General features: G+C 35.5%; 1 protein-coding gene across 8 annotated transcripts in view; it reads right to left on the minus strand.

Moving 5' to 3' along the window:
• Positions 1-6,392: 6,392 nt before the first annotated feature.
• Positions 6,393-22,970, minus strand: part of PTBP3 (polypyrimidine tract binding protein 3) — a 101,366-nt gene continuing 84,788 nt past the window's right edge. For 6 of the 8 annotated variants that reach the window (XM_073806417.1, XM_073806416.1, XM_073806415.1 and 3 more), the window contains 8 exons: positions 22,087-22,164; positions 19,513-19,658; positions 19,257-19,290; positions 17,763-17,951; positions 16,092-16,184; positions 14,886-15,102; positions 11,789-11,866; positions 6,393-11,637 (listed from right to left, as the gene is read on the minus strand). In XM_073806417.1, the coding sequence (XP_073662518.1) occupies positions 11,505-11,637; positions 11,789-11,866; positions 14,886-15,102; positions 16,092-16,184; positions 17,763-17,951; positions 19,257-19,290; positions 19,513-19,658; positions 22,087-22,164 (968 nt within the window). In that variant the 3' untranslated portion in view covers positions 6,393-11,504. The remainder of the gene's footprint in view (positions 11,638-11,788; positions 11,867-14,885; positions 15,103-16,091; positions 16,185-17,762; positions 17,952-19,256; positions 19,291-19,512; positions 19,659-22,086; positions 22,165-22,970) is intronic. The other 2 variants (XM_019946407.3, XM_019946406.3) reach the window with 1 other exon arrangement.

Below are 22,970 nucleotides of genomic sequence, written 5' to 3' on the forward strand. Positions count from 1 at the left end.
GTTCCAGTTAAGGGTAGAAATCTGTGAATACATACGCTTTGTTGGAGTTTGTCACCAAATTCCCAAAGCCCTAAAGTGGAGGTGGAGAGTAGGTGTTTTTGCAGGTTGAGGCAGGGCCCCCATCTCCTTCTGTGAGTATTCACTCAAGCTCCCTGTGTATTTCAATGGCAGCTTGGTTTAGACAAAGTATTGGTCTGTAATAACCAGTTTTCTGTCTACAAAGTCACCAGAAGCACCAAGGTTCTATCTATCGTGGTCTCAGTAGTTTTACTTCACGGGTGAAGGATGGGGGCTGCTTCCACCAGAAGCTCCTACCAGCTGTAAGGAAATGCAAACCTTTATTTATTCAACAGATAATCTACTGTATACTGGTCTCTGCAGGAGTGCTTTATTTAAGGAGACTATGCTTGCTTAGTGAATAGGGGTTATCATTAGAACCCTGTAATCTCTTTTATCTTTCTGCCTTTATTTGTGAGAATTTATAGATTAGTCTAGAAGTGAGCTGCCTTGTCACATGCCAAGCACACTATTTAATAGTTGTTTCTGTAGCTCTAAGAACTATATTTTTGAAAAAAACAAAAAACTGGAAGCATGATCTGAAAATAGAGAGATTCTATGCCTGTTCTGGAAAATCTGGGACTGAGAGCCACCGCACCATATTCAGAGATGTTTAGAAACACTAGTTGTCAATGAATCAGGTAAACTCTTTAGAATTAGTTCGTAAGCTATTATCATGCTGCAGGAAATGACATACCAGTGCTTTACACACTTGATGGCATGGTTAGAATAACTTTTACTACTTTGGACCCTCCAGTGAACATATTTGTCTATCAAATGAGCCTACACAAAGGCAGTACAGGAATAAAAGGTATGGGAGAGAGAGAATCATTGGGACAATCCTAAACTTTTTTCTTTCAAGTAAGTTTTTATTCCTACCTAGTTTTATTTCACTCTCAAGCCCATATTTACTGTTTTGTCATAAGGGATACATATGCAGTGGAAATTAGGATAAACAAGGCAATCAAAGCAGACAGCTATGATTAACACACCAAAAGTCTTTTGCAGAAGAACCACAACATATCAATAAATCCAAAGACAGCATTTAAAAAGAAATTAATGAACTAAAAAATAAAGTTATTTGGGGGATCAAAACAAGTGAAAAGCAGGTTCTTAAAAATTCTTCTGGCAAGATGACTGAAGGAAAAAAAAAGGCACAGCAGAAACAACCAGCAATTAAAAAATGGCTATAATTACCAATTAGGCATAAATTTTTTCTAAAGAAGGATATTTATTTATTTATGGCTGCGCTGGGTCTTCACTTCTGCAAGCAGGCTTTCTCTAGTTGTGTTGGTTGGGGCCACACTTCATTGCAGTACGCAGGCTTCTCACTGCAGTGGCTTCTCTTGTTTTGGAGCACGGGCTCTAGGCACGTGGGCTTCAGTAGTTGTGGCGCATGGGCTTAGTTGCTCTGCGGCATATGGGATCTTCCTGGACCAGTGCTCAAACCCGTGTCCCCTGCACTGGCAGGCAGATTCTTAACCACTGCGCCACCAGGCAAGTCCCAAGGCAGAAAATTTTAAATATTATATACAACTTTTTAACCAGTTTGAAAACTACTGTGTAAAATGAATTTAAGTCAATAATTTTCCAAGTAGAAGGACAGAATGAGTATGGTTATAGAAGATAAAACACTGAATATGAATGCATTATTTAGGTGACAGGAACATGAGTTTCATTGTGCTAGTCTTTCTTTTAAAAATGTTTGAAATTTTTCATAAAAACACAAGTTTAAAAAAAACCAAGGTAAACTAATTTTTGAAGCATGATAGGAAGCAAAGTAATTATTTCAAAAACAGGCAAGTGGAAGAATCAAGCGTTTATCTTGTCTTTCCTATAGATATTGTACCTCAGAGTAACCAAATAGTTGATATTGGGAAGTTTCTCTTATTACATAGAAGTAATCCAAATGTATCACACAAAAAGATAGAACTTTGCCATTCTGCCATCCCTAAATATTAATTGACCTATGCAATGATCAGCAATGGCTACTACCATCACAAGAAAAGACACATTATATAAGTGCCCAGTGCCATCTATGAAATATTCTTGCCAAAAAAAAAGAGGGAGGCAGGCAGGAGGTAAGGAAAGAAGCAGCTCCCAATTTAGAGAAAATTTGAGGTGGGGAGACCTATTAAAGAAATAATATCATGGGGACATTATCAGCGAAATCCAGATTGTTAGAATTTTCACAAAATAGCTCAATTTCTTCAACAAATAAGTTGCAAGGGAAAAAAAAGGATGGAAAGGAAAGCTATATATTAAAAGACTGTATCAACAATTGCAATGTATGGATTTATAAATACTGAAATATTTAGAGATGAAATTATATGAAGACTAGGATTTGTTTCAAAATAATCCAGGGAGTGGATGAAGAGCAGATGAAACAAGAGTTGCCACTAGTTGTAGTTGTGTATTGGGAACATGGGGCTCCATCCTACTATACTAACTAGTATATATTTAAGATAAGATTCTTAATGCCAAGAAGTTCTGCTAAGCCTTTTGTATAAAGTCTCCTCGTAGGATGCCAGAGAGCTAGGTAGGTTTTTCTGGCTTTTCTTGATGGAAATGCATAAGGGGTTAGATATCAAACAACCTACCAGATCAGGCTTGTATTTGCAAAAACAAAACTAAAATGTATTAATGAAATCTTTTCTGAAGCTAGTGGAGTGTAAAACCACTCAAAATGATAAAATTTACTTGAAAACACGGTGTGATTTTTGTTTTGTCAGAGAAACATTTTTCCCATAGGTATGCCATGGTCAGAGAAATGCAATATACAGATATGCAGCAGAGTGCCATGATGAAACTCAGTGCATGGTATCTTGAGTACTTTATAACATGGCCTTACTTACTGAGTAGAATAATCAGCTGATTTAAGAAGCTAGGAGAATGGTTTACAGTTCCTCGCTCAATTACAATCATTTTTCAAAATCCTTTTAATTGAAGTATAATACACAGATAAATGCACAAATCCTAAGTGTACAAGCTCAATGAATTATCAGAAAGTAAACACTCCTGGGTAACTGGTACAAAGGTTAAGAAATAAAACATTAACCACAAACCAGAAACCTCTCCTCAAGCCCTCAATTACCTCCTTCCCAAAGGTAACCACTACCCTATTTCTGAACTTGATGTAAATAGAATTATACATTACACTTTCTTCTGTGTATGGCTTCCTTTGTTCAACATCACATCTGTGAGATTCTTCCCTGTAGGTTTTATGTAGCTTTATTGTGTTCACTTGTATAAAGTATTCCACTATAAAAATACATCGTTATGAAATTTCTTTCTCTCTCATAGTGCCTGTTGCCCTAACGTGTACTTTGTCTAACATATAATACTGGCTTTCATTTGGCTAAAGACAATCTCTTAACAGGTTAGAATTTGACATTTGTTTTCTGTAGGATCAAGGACTTAGATAATTCCATAATTTTAGGCATAGAACAAGGATATAGGTGCTTACTTAACTGAACTGTGGGCAATTTATTCCAACAAAACCAAGGAGTTTTTCCTGTTACCCTATGTCCTTAGAACAAACATAGAAATGAAAGAAAATAGATAAAGGGATCTTCATGGAACATTACACTCATTAACTTTTCCTACTCAATTATACTTTTTTATAATAGCAGAGGTAGGAGTTCTACATCTGAACCCAGTGATTACAAATGCACTAATTCTAAGAAAACTGTTATAGAATTTTATAAGTTCAACATAAATTGTTTTGATAGAAACATATAGTGAAGAATTTCCATTGGAAGTAGACAATAGAAAAAAAATCATTGATGTAGGATCACACAAACAGTAAACAAAGTGGGTTTAATACTTTTAACTAACTATTCCTAACATAGCATCCCAGTTTAATTACCTACAAATGTTGGGCATTAAAAATTGGGTACAGCTTGTTTGACAGTATCCTCTTATTTCTGCAACTGTTCTTCAAGTAATGGCATATGTCTTAGAAATGATCATTGCTCTGAAATGACATTTCTTAGAAATAATTATTGCAGGGTATGTGTTCCTACATATTCATAATTAGCTGTAGGATAGCTTTAGCCATGTGTATTCTGGTTAGAATGGCCTAGAGGGAGGCCTTATGATCCATTTGGGGGGCTTTCCATTGAAGGAAAGAGTTGAAGACTACTTGATTTATGGATTTAGGCTGACATTTCCACTAGATTACACAGTTCTAAAAGGTAAATCACCATATCCCTAACCTTTCATTATCTTTCCCAGCACAAAGCTCAGTTCTGGTACAATCAGTACTTGGTGAACTGAAGGAATAATTTTCACTAAACAGTGTTAAGCGCTGAATTACATCCCGTCAAAATTCTTCTGTTGAAGTCCTAAACCCCAGTATCTCAGAATGTAACTGTATTTGGAGATATAGCCTATAAAGAGGTAACTGAGGTAAACTGAGATCAGATGGGTGGGCCCTAATCCAATATGAATGGTGTCCTTATAAAAAGAGATTAGGATACAGACACATACAGAGGGAAGATCATGTGAAGGTACTGGGAGAAGATGGCCACCTACAAGTCAAGGAAAGAGGTCTCGGAAGAAATCAACCCTGGTGACACCTTGATCTTGGACTTCTAACCTCTAGAACTGTAAGAAAACACATTTCTGTTGTTGAAGCTGCCCAGTCTGTGGTACTTTATTATGTCAGCACTAGCAAACTAATACATATACTGTAGTAACTACTTTTTTAAGAGTTAGCTTTCTCAAATTTGCAACTTGAAATTACATTTTTAAAGTTTTCAGAAGTAGGTAGGCATTTTTACTCTTCAGCAGAAAAAACACCCCCAGCACTTATGCAATGCCTTTAAATTGGTTTTGGCAGTTCTCAGAAGAGTAACGCCCCAACCCCATGTACAGACCTTCAAGAACACGACCCTCACAACACTTGGCAGGGCAGAACTGCAACATCAGGGTGCAATGGAGAGTACTGGATAATGTTAAGGAGACCTGGGTTCTAGTCCAGACTATGCCATTAACTGGCATGTGGCCTTGGGCAAGTCACTTCCTTTTCTGAGCCACTCATCTTTAAAAGGTGGAAATTGAACTGGGTAGCCTCTTAGATCCATTTATACTCAAGACTTTGTGACTGTTAATGATGGTTACAAGCCTCTGCTGTAAATAAGCATTTCATGGTCAAGCAAGTTTATAAAAACCTATTTGGCCATAGGGCTATTTTATCTTTTCCTGATAAAAATGCCTCTAGATCTTAAAAAAAAAATTGATCTAGTTACATTCACGGAGACAATAGATTTTAGATGAGCCAGCAAAGATCAGCAGTAGTTACCTAGTTTTCTATTCCATTAAAAATAAATCCCACCCCCCCAAAGAAAAAATTCCCACTTGCAAAAATATCCTAGAATAGGGACTTCTCTCGTGGTCCAGTGGTTAAGAAACCGCCTTCCAATGAATCCAAGGGTTCGATCCCTGGTCAGGGAACTAAGATCCCACATGCTGCGGGGCAACTAAGCCCGCGTGCCACAACTACTGAGCCCGTGTGCTCTAGAGCCTGTGCACCACAACTAGAGAGAAGCCCATGTGCTGCAACTAGAGAAGCCCGCACGCAGCAACAAAGAGCCCACAAACCACAAGGAAAGATCCCACACGTGGCAACTAAGACCCTACGCAGTCAAATAAATAAACATTAAAAAAAAAGATCCTAGAATAAAAGATTAAAATAAATGACTGCTTAGACTCCTACAATCCAATAACGCTTTAAAGAACCTAGAAATAAAACATTTGCCTATGGAAAAGCAATATATAGGCAGCTGGTAACTGTGTTACCCTTCCATCAAAAAAAACACAAACTTGGTGTGAGATCACACCTCAAAATGTCTCAAAATTTATGTATACTCATCCCTAGGGAAGTCAAAAACTGAACTGGAAAAATGTTCCAACTCTTCTTTGGCATTGCACATATAGTGTGTGTGTGTGTGTGTGTGTGTGTGTGTGTGTGTGAGAGAGAGAGAGAGAGAGAGAGAGAAAGAGAGAGAGAGATGCACAGAAAGAGAGCGAAAGACATCACTCATGCAAATGTGCCAACATGTACTTGTACAAAGGGGGTGTGCCACTGAAGAAGCTATTTGTAGGACGGTTAGAAAAGCATTCTGTTTCTCAAAATGAGAACTGTTCCTTAAGTAAAAGAGAGGTGATTAGTACACTTAAGGTTTTTCAGTTTTTAAAGTGGTATGAATATGTGCTTGCTATGCTCTCACTATAACAAGTTTAGATGGATGGCTATGACAAAGAAAATATGACATCATTAGAATTACAGGTAAGACAAGGGGAAACCCAAAGTACAGACAAGAACACAGAAATATTTTTAAGAGAGTACAGATGTCATGACATTTATTAAAAGGCATGCTACAATGCTATACTTGTTAGGAAAGAGATTAGAGATATCAAGTAATAGTCAGCAAATACACAAACAAAAATGGAATATATTGTAGTGTACAGAAGCTTGAATTAACCATGCACTACGCACTTAGAAAATATGTTTTTTAATATTTTATCTTCTCTTTGCATTTATAACATAATTCACTTCAGTAATCACAGAATCCTTTTCTTCCAATGCCACAAACTGTGTTACAAATGAAAGCTGGTACTGCTGCTTATCAAAATATACAAGACAACTGATGTTTTATATAAAACCACTTTATATGTTAACTTGTTCCCAAAAACCGTTTTTTTTTCTTTTTCGGCCTGGTTTTAAAAAATGTTGTTACAAATATTTACAGCATTTTCTTCTGTTAGATGAACATTCTTATAAACTAAAAAAGGGAATTTTATGAACAGACCACATAAAACACGAGACAATGTCAGAGGCTCCTAGCTGTGCTATTTTTTTTTTTTTCTTAAATACAGTACTGAAAATGCCCATAAAACCTATGTTGTCCTAATCCATTCTGTTCATATTTAAACTCCCATTTTCTCTAAGTAGTCTATTCGCCGATAGGAAATAGAAAGTAAAGGCCGCTTTGCACTGGATCTTCTTTCAGAAAGGAGCTTGGGAAAAGAAATGCTTAACAGAAAGGAGTCAAAACCAGAACAGTCAGTCTTTGGTCAGAGCAATGAGGTGACATTTTGATGCAAAACTTTGCTTGGTCAGCAGTCTTTATAATTAGTACTTTTTGGATGTGGGATGAATTTTTTAAAGATCTGAGTAACAATGGTAAGGGGGAAAAAAGGCTAGAGTATGATTTTTTTTAATGACATCAAAAATAGCTATTTAAATATTTGTTATTACAACTACTACATAGATTCAAGAACTAAAAATAATGTAACAACAACAACAAAAATCTGTTTACAGTGCTGATTTAAGCTTGCCATGAGCAGCTTTCAATCATGACTATTATCACCAAGGTCACTGGACCAGAAAAATATCCCTGTTCTCTGGAACATATGCCTCTGGTTACAGAAACTAAGATGACTACCACAAAGATTACGAGCAGCTCTGTTCTTGGACCTGCACAATGCTATATAATGAATATTATGTGATGAAGGCAAAAAGTGTAACTGAGACTTCATTTTACAGTTACAACTGTTTGCTTGAACGGATGGTGTGTGGGACAACATTCTTTTAAAACTATAGTATGTATTTCCTGAAAACCAGAATACTGATACTACCTTAGTCTCAAATAGGAAGAAAAGATCAATTAAGACTACTGAAGAAGGCACATAACCTTTGGTCCTGTTTTGTTTTTCTCCCTCTATAAAACCCCCAAAACTAATATTTTAGTAATTTTCTATTTTTTAAATCATTCACAACTAGCTGTTAAAATTTGCTCTGAAAAAAGACTGCAAATAGTCTTGTAGACAATAACACAGCTCTTAAAAGACAGCTGAGTTATATTTTCTTTAAAGAAAAAGTTCTGTGCAATCTAAATTGTATTTCTTTTAGCACAACAGTAGAATATTTTAAGTCTGGCAGTTTTATTCTTGTTAACAACAGATCAAGACAAAGGAAAAGTTAAGAAAAATGCTTTTACGCATAGTCATGCTGTCTTTTTGGTTTTAAAAATAGCAGTACACACTAGGTTTTCTAAGAGATAGGCTGATAGTTTGGCAAACAGGGCTTTTAAGTGACTCACTGGGTGGGGGGGGGGGGATACATACTTTTGAGCTTGTCATCTTTTGTCCAAAAATACTTAGTGGAAACCGAAGAGGAATTACATGTTAATATAAATGTATAACCTCTGCTGCCTAATGACATGGAAGCTTTCAAAAGTTTATATAAAACTGATCAGAGACATTCATGAGAGTTACTTTTAATCAACTGAAGCAGAACCTATAATCACCATCCTAGGTGGAGCCAAAAAAAGGCATTGCTTCCATAAGGAATAGGCAGGCAAAAATTGCGTCTCTAAAAACTGTGAGATTTGCAACTTTCAACAAATCAGAAACATTACTACAAATTAACATAACAATATTTAGCCTTAAATAACGAATTTATGGCATTCTGCAGGAGCTGTTGGGTAATTCTGATACTCTCCTGTAAGTTATCAAATTATTAAGGTTATTTTTCTATTTGTATCTCACAGGAAAAACAATTTACTGCTATGCAAGTTATTTAAATCTCAAAGTAGAACTTTTTGGCATAAATTGCTACTGTTAAACATGTACTGCTATTTTTTAATAAAGTCCTGAATATACATACTTTGTGTCAAAGTCAGACACCTCCAAAAATAAGACAATACTCCTTAAAATTAAGTAAATAAACTTAAAAATAGGATACTATGACAGCTCAACAGCAAAAATAAACATTGCTCAGAAGATATCAACTACATGCATGCCAAAGCAAAAAATACAAAGATCTAGTTTTTCCACTGCCCTGATATTTTAAAATCTTTTTACAGAAACTATACCAACACAAATACTGTAGACCTCTATAATTCAAAGAGCAAATAGCCCAATATGGACAACATCCATGTGCTACAGCTAATTTTAGACACAAATTGATGGTTGCAAACACACTATTTTAAACAAGAATATCTCACCTTTTCCAAATCTTAATTTGATTAATGTTCTTTGTCAATAAATTAAGATGTATGTAATGTGCATATGTATGTACAACACTAGAAAAGTGTATGTATGTATATACACTTATCTATACACACACACACACGCGCGCGCACAAATCCCTGAAAAGGATTCAAATGTTCTCTCTCAAATATGAAGGCCATTCCCTACTTCAAAATTACATTCAATACCATTGTGATCTCCCTTCTGCTACACTTCTGCTACACTTACACTGACTGTTATAGGAATCATGAATTAAAACTACACAGTAATTCCTAACTAAAAAAAAACCAATTTAACATGCCACTGAAAATTATAATAGTGCCTGTATGGAAGGAAAAAAATGAAGCAATTTGGGGAGATTTCTTAAAGAAATCGTTTTTTCCCCCTTCCCTCTTACTCAGTGTTTTGGTAAAAATATATTTCATAAGTGAAAAAAATAAAAATTAGATAAATGATTATACCTATCAGCCAATAGTAAAATTGATCCATTTGAAAGATCTCAATATAGTGTCCTCCTTTGTATTCTAATAACTAATTGTTGCTCAGTGTTGAGTGAATTCTGCTTTTTAACAATTATCTTTTGTAGTCTCCAATTTTTTATAAAATTTCTTCCTGTGTTCAAATTAATGGCTGGAATATAGCAAAGAAATTGAGATATTCTTTTAAAAGGTGAGATGAACCACTCTGAGAATCTGAAAAGTGTAAAAGGGGTGGACAAAAATGACCCTTTTAACAAATTCTGCTTTAAAAAAATCCGATCAAGCACTGAAGGAATTAACAAAAGCAAAGTATCTAACTAAAAAGAAACAATTTTACATTATACAATCACTGAAGCAACATTAAAATGTACTCTCACATTCAACTAAAAAGAGGGACAGAGTATGAGAAAGAATCCACCTTCTCATACTCCATATATGTGGGCACTCAGTAATGAAGTTACATTAACAAAGAAAAGCAAGTTCTCACGAGTATATGACAAAAACCAAGTAATCCTGAGACAAATTCTAATGGGTGATAAAGATCAGACAAGATCCAGAACTGAGACTGCATGTTATAGCCCCAAATTGGTATGCTATAACTGGCAATGACCACTATTGGTCACAACATGAAGAGGCCTACAGGTGTGCACTGAGTTATTCCCCAAACCATTTAACCCTTCCTCACCCCATCTCTACACCAAAGCACCAAAAATTTGAATAGAAACTAGTAGTTATTGAAAATCACTTAAAATTGCAATGAAAAAAACTTTAAAATTCTTACCAAAACAGGGAAAGAAAAAACAAATGCTCACCAAGCCCACGATATAGCTTTCAAGATACTTAGATAAAAGTCTAACCTATTATATCATAAGCACATAATAAGGCACATAATAGGAAATTAAGCAAATACACAGTAATTCTGAATAAGTATTAGAGATTATAGTGGTACAAAAAACCCTTGAGATTGATTTTTTTCTAAAAGAAGACTTTACCAAAAATAACTTTTAAAAAATCTGTCAAACCATATGATAGACCTGAATATTTTCCTTAAGACTGTAAACTTTTTTCTGAAAACAACTATAAAAAAGTAGTTTATAAGTAGGATTATTTTTCTTTTTAAATTTTCCAAGATCATATTATATTATTCGGCAAGTGTCATTTTGAAATTTAAAACATGTTTTTTCCTAATAAAATTATTAATTATTCTGACATCTTAATAGATCCTGGTTAGATTCCACTTAATTTCCCTGGAGACAGTTGAGACACTTCATTCTCCAAATAGTCTTAAAAAGTTAAAGATATGCAAAGGAGTGTCTTACAGTGGAAAAAAAAAGTGAAAGAAACACGCAGATTTATAAATTTGCTTCCAATACAACCCAATTTGTTTATGTATAGTAAGTATCAGTATATGCCAAATAACTGATGTAACTTATAAAGGAACACAGTTTTCTAGAGGAGTCAAACTTCTGAATCATACAGTTAAAATCTTGGTTGTAGGTAATTTAAATTACTTATGTCAAGTAATTTTAAAAGTCTATATGTTTAAATTTTTCAAAGTACAAAGGAGTTTAGAAATGTTGTATAAGGCTGATCTGGACCCAAACGAAAAGAAAGACCATCCTCTTGAAATCCAATTTTATATAGGGAATTAAATTATTGAAAAAAAATTTTTTCCTGATTCTTTTTTCCTGAAGATTATTTTCATTTTAGAAACTATGGGACAGGAAAAACACGCCTCTGGTGACGTATTGGCAGAGGGTTTAAGGGAAAAGAGAACATCCCATGATTTTTTGAATATACTTGAATATCAAACTCAGGAAGAGTTATTTTTGTGAAAGAGGCAGAATTGGTCTTGAGCTGCTTCAGTCTATGTCTGAAGGGTTTTACTAAAATTATGGTCCAGTCTTAGGAGAAAAATTCACAGAAAAGTTAGATTGTAGATTTTGAGAAGGAAACTCTGAGGTGGTGATTTTCTCCAAGGTCATGGTTATGAAGTTCAATGAGAGCCTGGATTGCTTCTTCCACAGATCCCAACTGAATGAGTGCCATTTTGCGATCTTTCCTGAAAACGGTAGAAGAAATAGAAAAAGCATATAGAATTAATTTTGCCTACAAACCTCTTCCCCAGACCTAGAAGACTTCATTAAACTACCTTAAACATTTACAGATCATATTAAATAATGTTAATGTATTTCTTAAAAACATGGACTTACTGAAAGAATTTAAAAGCCTTCACTGAACATCCGGCGTCTGTGAAAAGGTTCTTCAGATCATCTACTGTAACAGAGGGGCTGTGAAAACATTACAGAGAGAGTCAACTATCTTATCCCTAATTTTTAAATGATGCAAAGATTAACTCCTGAAATCATCAAGTCTCCAGAATTTTCACATTTCAAAGAGCATAAAGCCACGCAATGAAGACATGATTTGCAAGTGCCCTGAAAGATGTTCAAGGTTGATGCATACATGTTCTCAAATGATGGAATTTTGCCTCAAATCTTTTGCACAGGACATGGGCAGTATATAAAGAACAAGAAAATCTTTCTATATTTATTCTTTCAATGGGATTATTACCCACAATTAACTCTAGCACTTCCAAAGATACTTCCCTAGCTCTGACTTGTCTTCTATGGTCCAGTGTTTTCCACTACTAGGCCAGTAGATTTTCAATTACTTTCAGGGTAATTATGAACATGTGTATGTGGTAACCAGGTTCTAAGATAGCCCCCAACTACTCTTGCCTCCTAGTATTCACACTTTTGGTACTCCCCTCCCATATCTAATAAGGATGTCCTCTGTAACCCTCAGGGTATTGTAGATATGACACATGTGACTTCTGAGGCTGAGAGACACTGCAATTTCCACCTTGCCCTCTCTTGAATCACTAGCTTTGGAAGAAACCAGCTGCTATTTCACGTGGACAATCAGCAGCCCTATGGAGAGCTCCTTGTGGCAAGGAACTGAGGCCTCCTGTCAACAACTAAGTATATGGTGAGCCACTTTGGAAGTGGATTCTCTAGCCCCAGTTAAGCCTTCAGATGCAACCTTATGAGAGATTCAGCCAAAACCACCCAGCTAAGCCACTTCTGGATTCCTGATTTACAGTAACAGTTTGAGATAATGAACATCTACTATTGTGTTAAGCTGTTAAGTTTTGGGGTGATCTATTACGCAGCAGTAGATAACTAATACAGTGGTCTATCACATGAGAGTCAACTGACTAAAAGCAGACTCTTCCTCATCTCACAACTCCCAGCAAGGAGGGTGTTATAGAACAATAATTGGCTCTGTAAGGAGACAGATATAAGTTCACATTCTATTTTTCATTCACCTGGTATGTCACTCTTAAGTTACTTAATCTGAGTCTCTCACTTTCATTGTTAAAACGAAACTAATGACCTTTACTCCAAATGTTATTATGGATAAATTGCTAGAGACAGAATGTAGAATAGTGGTTACCAGGCACTGGGGTTAGAGAGAAACGAGGAGATACTGTTTAATGGGTACAGAGCTTCAGTCTGAGATGATGACAAGGATCCGCAGATGGATATAAGTGATGGTTGCACACTATGAATGTACTTAATGTGAACGTACACTCAAAAACGGTTAAAATGGTAAAACTTAGGTCATGTATTTAACCACAATTTTAAAAGAAGATTATGGAGATTAAATGAGGTAACACACGTAAAACACCAGCACAGTGCCCAGGCTTGGCAGATGGTTAAAAAAAGTATTAACGTCTTTTCTCTCTTCTACCTACATGTCCAATGCAGGTTGCAACTTGAGACCAGCTCCTGGATAAATGTACTTAAGAGGGAGCCTGCTTTAGTATTTAAATATGTTGCCTCTCTCCCTGACTCTGTAGTGATGAGGTGCTAAATTTCTAGATTTTTTTTCTCAAGTGACTCTTCCAGTTGCCTGGCTGGCATGAGGTTTGAGCCATTGCCCAATTCGGATTCAAGGTTTCTCCATATAGTCTAATTGGAGACTAGCTAGGAGCCTGGGCATTCAACAGCATTTTGAATAATTATTTTCTCTTCCTATTCAAATCCCATTCTCATTCTCAGAAATATTCCAGTAATGTACCCTTCTCCATTCCCTCAGTCTTTAACTTTTCACACAGGTGCTCGCACACAACTATACCCCACAGCTTTTACCCTTCCTTCCCAAAGCTTATCCCTCTTCATGTATTAGATTAAGTTATATAAAATTGCCAACTTGGGACTTCCCTGGTGGCGCAGTGGTTAAGAGTCCGCCTGCCAATGCAGGGGACACAGGTTCAAGCCCTGGTCTGGGAAGATCCCACATGCCGCGGAGCAACTAAGCCCATGTACCACAACTACTGGGCCCGCACTCTGCCACAAACAAGCCACTGCAATGAGAAGCCCGCACAATGCGACAAAGAGCAGCCCCTGCTCACCACAACTAGAGAAAGCCCAACACAGTCCCCTTTGTACGTCAAGGATTTCAAGAATTAAAACTGGGGTTGCCAGGTGCTTTCTATAAAGGCCCATACAGTAAATTTCTTAGGCTCTGATGGCCATATAGCCTCTGTTGTAACTATTCAGCTTTGTTGTTATAGCTCAAAAGCAGCTATAGCTAATACATAAATGAATAAATGTGGTTGTGTTCCATGAAACTTTATTTATGGAAGGTGAAATTTTAATTTTATGTAATTTTCTCAAATCACAAAAATTTTTTCTTTTGTTTTTCCGTAACCACTTGAAAATGTAAAAACCAATCTTAGATCATGGGCCTTACAAAACAGATGGATTTGGACCATAGGCTATAGTTTGTCGATCTCTAAGTTAGATGATGACTAAAGAACAAGTCTGCTACAACACTGGTTAAATACAGAGTGGTTACAAGAAAATTTTTAGCTTTTAGATATATATATGGCTTTGCAGCTTGTAGGTAAAAAATAGAGAATTCAGTTTTACCAAATTCTTAGATACATAAATTATTTGATTTTGCTATGCTGGACACTAAAGGGTCTTTACTTATACAAAAGGATGAACAAGTATACACCAGTGGAATATTTCTGCACAGATTTTTGCCATTCTATAACTGAAAGTTAACAGGCGCTAATTCTCTGTTTGGAAAGAAAAATTTAAAACATTGCTATCTTTCACTTTCATAGTGTATGGTTAGAGATAAACTTCTTAAGACATTATGGCAAATAAATCATCTTACGAGATACTAGTGAATAGGACAACTGCTACGTTAGAATAATTTCAGTTTTTACCTCCCCAAACCATATACTGTAGATTATTAATCATCTAAATGAATAGTAACTAATTAGATACATACGGGATGTTGGAAAGATGCAGAGTAGCTGATGGTGGAAAAATATTCTGGAAGTTTTTAGAGCCAGGCTTTTTAAAGCGATGCAAAGGACTATTGCTAAAATCCTTAGTCAGACCTTGGTCTTCTTGTCCCTCTCGAGGAAGCTGAACTGCTTGATGTTTGGACAGTGTAGCACGAAGCACTTTCCCATAAAGTCTCTGACCACTCAGATGGTTCATTGCTGGTGCATAAGAAGAAAATAAGGAAAGTCTGGGTACTAAGATAGAGTCTCTGTAAAACTGTCTATCATAATTCTTTTTATTTAGTCATTTAAAAATTATACTGTCAGTTTGAGGGCTTAAAAATGGTTTTAAATTTAAAAACTCTTATATACGAAAATGTATTAAATGACTGTTTTTCTGTAATGAAAGAAAAGCAATACAACGAAAAGTAACTATTTTCCTAGCAGAGTGCTAGAAAGTTCCAGAATGCCTGAAACATACCACATGTTCAGGAAATGATTATTGAATAAATTAGTTTAATCTCAAGTAAATTTTTTTTTAACATCTTTATTGGAGTATAACTGCTTTACAACGGTGTGTTAGTTTCTGCTGTATAACAAAGTGAATCAGCTATACTATACATATATCCCCATGTCTCCTCCCTCTTGTGTCTCGTTCCCACCCTCCCTATCCCACCCCTCTAGGTGGTCACAAAGCACCAAGCTGATCTCCCTGTGCTATGTGGCTGCTTCCCACTGGCTATCTATTTCTAATCCCAAGTAAAGCTTTTTATAATAAAAAATCTGAGTAATAATATTTCAACAGCCACTATAAACGGTGAGATTGTAGAATGACACTTTCTTGAACCATCATTATGAAGTATTCCCAAACTGTTATGCCATGCAACAGTTCTAGAAAACTTAATTTGAAAGGAAAATAAATAAGCAAACAAACAAATAAAATGAAAGAAAACAAGTCATGTTTATTAGTTTAAAGCTAATGGAAAAACCCTAGAGTCAAAGCTCTAAACATCAACAATATATTCAAATAGATAAATGAACTTCAAAGAATAATAAATATTTTAAAATCTTAAAATATAAGCAGATCCAAATAATAATAGAGATATTAACATAAGGAGGTACTCTTCCTACTAGCCATAAGTTTATTTTATAGGAAAATTCACATACAAAAGGGGCAGGTTATCATTATTATTATTAATCATTAGTACCTAGCTGAGCTTGATTTGCATCTGCCATCTGAACCAATGCATTTTCTTTCTTATTAAACATTATCTTCACTCGATGTACATCACCATATACTCCTAATTAAAAAGACAAAACAAAACAATTTTTTAATGCTGATTGTGTAATGTTCAATTAACTTTACTAATATATTTAAAGAAAGCTTCTTTTCTCATACTATATGCTTTCCCTGGGCAATTTCATACAAATGCTCCCAAATTTGTAATCTCTTCTATGTTCCAGATTTATTAATCTAGTACCCCCTTTCACCTGGATGTCCCATAAACACTTCAACTGATTCACCTGCTCTTTCCTGCACCCTCCTGTGTTCACGAACTCTGTTGATAAACAGTGCCATCATGCACATATTTGCTCCAGTCAGACATCTGGGAGTCATCTTTTGACTTACCCCTTTCCTTAGACACTTACACATCCAGTCAACTACCAGCACTCACTGATTCTATGGCCTAAATATCTCTCACATTTGTCCACTTCTTCCCATCCTCACTACCATCAAACCTATTATCACCAATTCACATCTGGACTATCATCATAGCCTCCTAACTGATCTCATTACATCCATTTTTTCTATGCTAGTGTTCCCCAAAGTGGGTCCCACATCCCCAAAAGCAGGCAAAATGATTCACTGGGGTGTGGGAGGAAAATAAACTTTTACTTGTACTGATTTGTTTATATAAACCAGTATGAAAAACTGCATTTTACTAATTTTCAACATATAGAAGAAATTATATACAGAAGTTTCTACAATATGAAGGGCATTCTCTCATTTTTTAAAATTTAGTGTATTAATATATATTGCAATTTATGTGGAACAGGGTTTCACCAATATCATAAAAATAAGATCTTTAAACAGTAGCATCATTACCATACTTTGTAATAGGATGAGAGAATGACTATGACAATCTTCAAGGCACACAAAGGAGTATTGGTTATCTTGTGGGCAAGCCCCTAAGAGCAACTAAACTGAAGAGATGAATGGTAGTTTTAAAATTAAAAAAAAAAAAGACAAGTATTCCAAATTTGCTGCCCTTTTCAGAAATGACAAGTGGCTGAAATAGATACTCTGTAAAAAATAACACACAATTTGTTCTTCAAGCTGAGGGTGATATTTTTCTAAATGAGTGAGAAATTAACTACTTTTGGAAAGAAATGTGCTCTGGCTATTAAAGAGACATGAACATTTAGCATTAATAAATGATTTTGTTAATGAAAATTACATAAATGTGTCATGAATAAAAACTTTTACAGTAACTGCAAATGAGTATAATGTTTCTCTGTGGGCTGACAGAGATATTCTAAAATTGGACTGTGGTAATGGCTGCACAACTCTATAAATTTACTAAAAATCACTGAGTTGTACATCTGAAGTCAGAGAATTGTAATGGCTGTAAATTATATCTCAAAAACGCTGTTAAGGGCTTCCCTGGTGGCGCAGTGGTTGGGAGTCCGCCTGCCAATGCAGGGGACACGCGTTTGTGCCCCGGTCCGGGAAGAGCCCACATGCCGCGGAGCGGCTGGGCCCGTGAGCCATGGTCGCTGAGCCTGAGCGTCCGGAGCCTGTGCTCCGCAACGGGAGAGGCCACAACAGTGAGAGGCCCGCGTACCGCAAAAAACAAACAAAACGCTGTTACAAAAACCTATTGCCGGGCTTCCCTGGTGGCACACTGGTTGAGAGTCCGCCTGCCGATGCGGGGGAAATGGGTTCGTGCCCCGGTCCGGGAAGATCCCACATGCCGCAGAGCGGCTGGGCCCGTAAGCCATGGCTGCTGAGCCTGCGCGTCCGGAGCCTGTGCTCCACAACGGGAGAGGCCACAACACTGAGAGGCCTGCGTACCGCAAACAAAACAAAAAAACCTATTACCCACTCAAAAAATTTGAAACAATTTTCCATCCTCTTAAAAATTCTTCCACATGAAGAGTTTTAACCCCATTATGCTAATGTTAACAGTTTTCAAGATCAACTAATTTAACAAGAGGAAAAATGGAACTTTTCTAGATAAAGTACAACAAAATTTAGTGGATTAGACTGAAAAATTAGTATCATAATTATTTAGTACAGCAACAATGAAACACTTCCATTCAAATCACCTATTTTTGGCCGTGCCCACGCAGCTTGCAGGATTCTCAGTTCCCAGACCAGGGACTGAACTTGGGATCTGGCAGTGAAAGCACTGAGTCCTAACCACTGGACCGCCAGAGGATTCCCTTGCATATCTTTATGAGGTATCTTTTTCATTTATGACAACCATTAAGATCAAGTACTAAAATAAAGTGAATTTAGAATCAGTTCGTGGGATACTGAACCAAAATGAAAAAGGTTTTTGAAAATAATGAAGCATATTAAATCATACTTCTCACTAAATGTTAATAGATTTTTATTTTAAAAAGTGTCATATGAAAAATCTTTAAAATATTAAATATCACTTCATTGCTCTTACATTTGTTTGTACATATTATACTAAAGACTATAGTAAAAGATGGATGAAATTTATGAATAATTAATCATATATAGATTAGGAGTACCTGGCTAAATATTTTTTTTAACTGAGAGGCACACTATTGGAAAGTTAGGGGATTATTTTTATAATCAACATCTCATTATGCCTCTCTCCTGTTTAAAACTAGTCAATGGATTCCCACTGTTCTTAAGTTAAAAACGAAGCTCTTTAATATAGCTTATAAAGCTCTTAATGACCTTGCCCCTATCCATCTGCCCAGCTTCAACATGTCTCTCCCTTACACTCTTCATTGAGCTTCCTTCATTTCTATGTTCCACGAGTTCTGTCTCTCACTGCTACTATCTGTGAAAGGACATTTGCCCTCCCTTTCTGCCTGGCTAATGTGTCCTCATTTTTCACAAGTCAGCTTAACTATCATTTCTACTGGTACATCATCTTTGATTCCCTCAGCTAGGTTAGGTCTCCTAGCTGTATGTTCCTATTACAATCTCTATTTCCCTTTTTATAAAATTTTGTTGTAACTGTAATCACTTACTGTCTTCCTTGCTATTCTATCCTCAGTGTCAAACACACTAGTAGGCACATAGCAGTAATAAATATTACTGAATGATGCAATATGCTCAATTCACATCATAGATAATATAAAAAACAACAACAAAAAAATTTACTTACCAAATAGGATAAAAAGTCCATGTGGTGTAATAAGCTGTTTGAAAAGGATAACACAAAATATCAGTGTCTAAGTAAAAATTTTAAGTAAGTTTACTTGTTCAAAGCACTGACTTTTTACATGCTGCTTCTATATATACTAGTGATGAATTTTAATAAAAATTCTTAAAATAAACATTTTCATTGAATTTAACTCTAGGTCAGAAGCTACAATACCTCCTCCTGAAAGACTTTTTACATATAATACTTTTCAACTCACATCAGGATTAAGATTGGTGACAAGTAGAACAGAATTTCCCGGTATACCACCAGCCCCAGGAATGGCCATCCTTCCAGTGACGGCAGAGGAGGTGATTGCGAGAGGACCAAGAGCTCCGGGACCTAGTCCAGCTGGGACTGACAGACCTTTTCAAAACATCAAAAGCATTTCATATTCCAGTTATCTGGAGAATTACAACACTTAATACAACTTAAGTAAATAAATGAAGACAAAAGCAAAAGTAGAGAAGAAAATGTTTCAAAGCTACCATAAGGATAACAAAGGTCAGTTTTCTGCCCTCCAGAGTCTGTCTGGAAGTAGAGCTCTTTATTCGTTGATACTATCATACTTAGTACTTTATTATTTATACAGTGCTTTGCATAGCAACCAAATTCACTGGTCTTAAAGCCATTAGGTTTTTCAAAGGGTCTATAACTACAAGTACTCCTTCTATTTCTTAAAACAAATATATTCCAGCACATTTCTCTAAAGCAGATGTTATTTTCATATTGACTTCTACCATAAAACCAGATACATATTTTTGTAAAAAGTCCTTTAGCAGAAGTCACATATATGCATGCTAGGTAGTAATGCATGTTCTAAAACTGGACTGTGGTAATGGCTGCACAACTCCGTAAATTTATTAAAAATCACTGAGTTGTATACCTAAAACAGGTAAATTGTATACATACATTCTGCATGGGGAAAAAACATTTTGTAACCTTGCAAAACATTATTACCATCAAGAACAAATTTATAGAATTCAATATTCTTTTGCAGCAAGAATTTTCAGAGCTCTCTACTCCCCCAGATATTTCAGAACTACTGAAAGTTCTACAATACTGGAATATTGACACTATATACTATACCTAAAACACTACACTTCCTCAGAATGTCCCACTATTTGTATTCTCAGCTTAAAAATTATCTAAGATAAAATCTCTAGTTGATATAAAATAAACCAGTTATTTAATTTATTGATTCTTTAAGCTCAAAATTCCTTATAATAGACAGAGTCTGGCCAGTTTATCACAAATCATGTAATTAAATTGCAATATAGTTTACAATCATACTATTCTGCTTGACAATCTAAGGAAAGTTATTATTACCATCATCTTGCTGAATTTTAAAACCGTGCACATCACCTTCTTAGGGTGGTTGCTTTTCCATGAAATCTATACTCAATAGTCTTTGGATGACCTCTTCCCATGCCCCTGCAACTTTTGAATAACTTCCTTAAGTCTTATTATATACCACCAACACTACACCTTAGCTACACTGTAGGGTATATACATGTGTGTATGTGTATATGTACATCCCCCTGCTACACCTTAAAAGTCTTATCAACTCAGGAGCCCTCTTTACACATTTTTTCTCTTTCTTAACATCTAATACAGTGTTTTATACATACAGTGTGTAGAAAGAAATAACTAAAATGAGGGAAACCATATATCACTACCTCCAAATGTATAAAAATTAAACTTTTGGGAGCTTCAAACACATAAAAACAATGTATAATGCCTTCATTTTAATGGGATAGGTAGAATTACTCACTTAATTAAACATACGTTAAGATGTCTTAAAACCACCAAAAACCTAAAACTTAAATGAACCTCAACCTTTTAAATCACTCTTTTCTTTTTAGTTAACTTCATCCTCTCCAGTGAAGAGAGTAGTTAAAATTCCCAGAATTAGAAAGGTAGGATACAAAGATTACTGCCAGAAAGCAACTATGTTGCAATTTAAAATAGTTATATTCATAAATCACCTGGAAGCTGTAAAAAGGTACTGTGTAGACTAGGCGTAACACTAAGCCACTCTTCTTTCTAATCACCAACCTCAAGTGTATTCTTTAAGCACCAGCAATAAAATCATAAAGTATTTTTTTCTCCTCCTTAAGTTATGATCAAATTCATTTTGTTTACTATTTGGAAAAGAGTCAGAGAGCCATTATCAAAGTATTAATCGATTGCTATCTCTTAATTATTTCTATTACTTAAAGAAAAAAATATATTTTTTTCCTGAAATAAAACAGCATGCATACCCTCTACGGTAATCTTCTAAACCCATTAATCAAAAAAACAAAAAAAGAGGATTTACAAATAAGTTTAACAGTAAATGTTTATTAATTCAAATGTTTGCTGACTGCATACTATGTATTAAATGCCATCAAAGGCATTTAAGGACTCAAAGGTAAATAACACACAAGTCTGTTTAACATGTAATTGATAAGCTTATAAGCAAGCAGTTCATATATTTTGTATAATAACCAAAAAGGCAAATCAGAGATTATTAATATAGTCAACCTATAGTTATCTGTGCCAATGGCAAGTATAAATGATGCAGAATATATAAGGGAATTTTGGAGTTGAGAATGGAACCACAGAGAATTATTTATAAACACAAGGAAGCTGTGCATCATATATTGTACATGAGCCACTTCTATGACTGAAACACCTAATGCTTTTATTATAAATCCTTCAAATATGGTAATATTTTTCATTTTGATAAGTTCCTGGAAAATATAGACCATCATTAAGAAATCATTTCAAATTCAACTTTAGAGTTAGTCACCTGTAGCTTGAGGAAATCCAATGGCTGGGGCAAATCCAGCAGCCCCTGCATATGGTGAGGAAATTATTCCTGGTGCACCTAACGGGGAAGAGAAGCTAAAATAAATACACTACCTTCTATAAATACGGTTATAGCAATATAAAATGGCTATATGAAGGTGTATTACTGACAAAGAGATTCTGTTACAGAGTAAAGATTTGTTCAACAGGTGATCCTTAATGGTAAGTAAAGAGCCTCTGCCACTTTCAGAGGCTAACCCCTTTCAACTGGGTTCAAGGTTCAAGAGTACAGCTAAAATATTATTTAATTTTGAGTTATTAGTTTGCTACTTAGTTTTAGTTTATTTAGTTTTGTTATTTAAGTTGATATTCTTGTCCTTATTTAGAGCATTGTTTCTATGAAAAATCATCAAATACTTATTAAATTGTACTGTACCTGGGGGGTACTGTGCTGACAAAAAGGAATATGAAATAAAAATCCTTGCCTTTGAGAGGTTTTACAAACTAAAAGTATGAATTACAGGAGATTCACAGGCTGAGGATATATGGGTTTAATACAAATATACTGTAAGTGGTCTAAGAAGAAGGGATTGCAAAGGATCACTGTGATTGTTTGAAGGTCTCTCAGGAGGTAAAACTTGAGCTGGACATTCAGTAAGTGAAAAGCAGTGTTTAGTGTGCACTGGATGCTAAACAAAGGCTGGTATTCCCTCTCCTTTTAGAAGCCTGGTGACTGTGAACCATCAATAAAAACAAGAGTTAGTTCCAATGGAGGAGTCAGTACTAGTAGGAAAACAATTTGGTTTGGGACAAGTTAAGGTTGAGGTGATAGTGAGAAACTCAAATGGGAATGCCACAAGTGGAAATGAGGGGGCAAACTCAGAA

This window comes from Tursiops truncatus, chromosome 6 (genome assembly GCF_011762595.2).
Source record: "Tursiops truncatus isolate mTurTru1 chromosome 6, mTurTru1.mat.Y, whole genome shotgun sequence".
Classification (NCBI taxonomy): Eukaryota; Metazoa; Chordata; class Mammalia; order Artiodactyla; family Delphinidae; genus Tursiops; species Tursiops truncatus.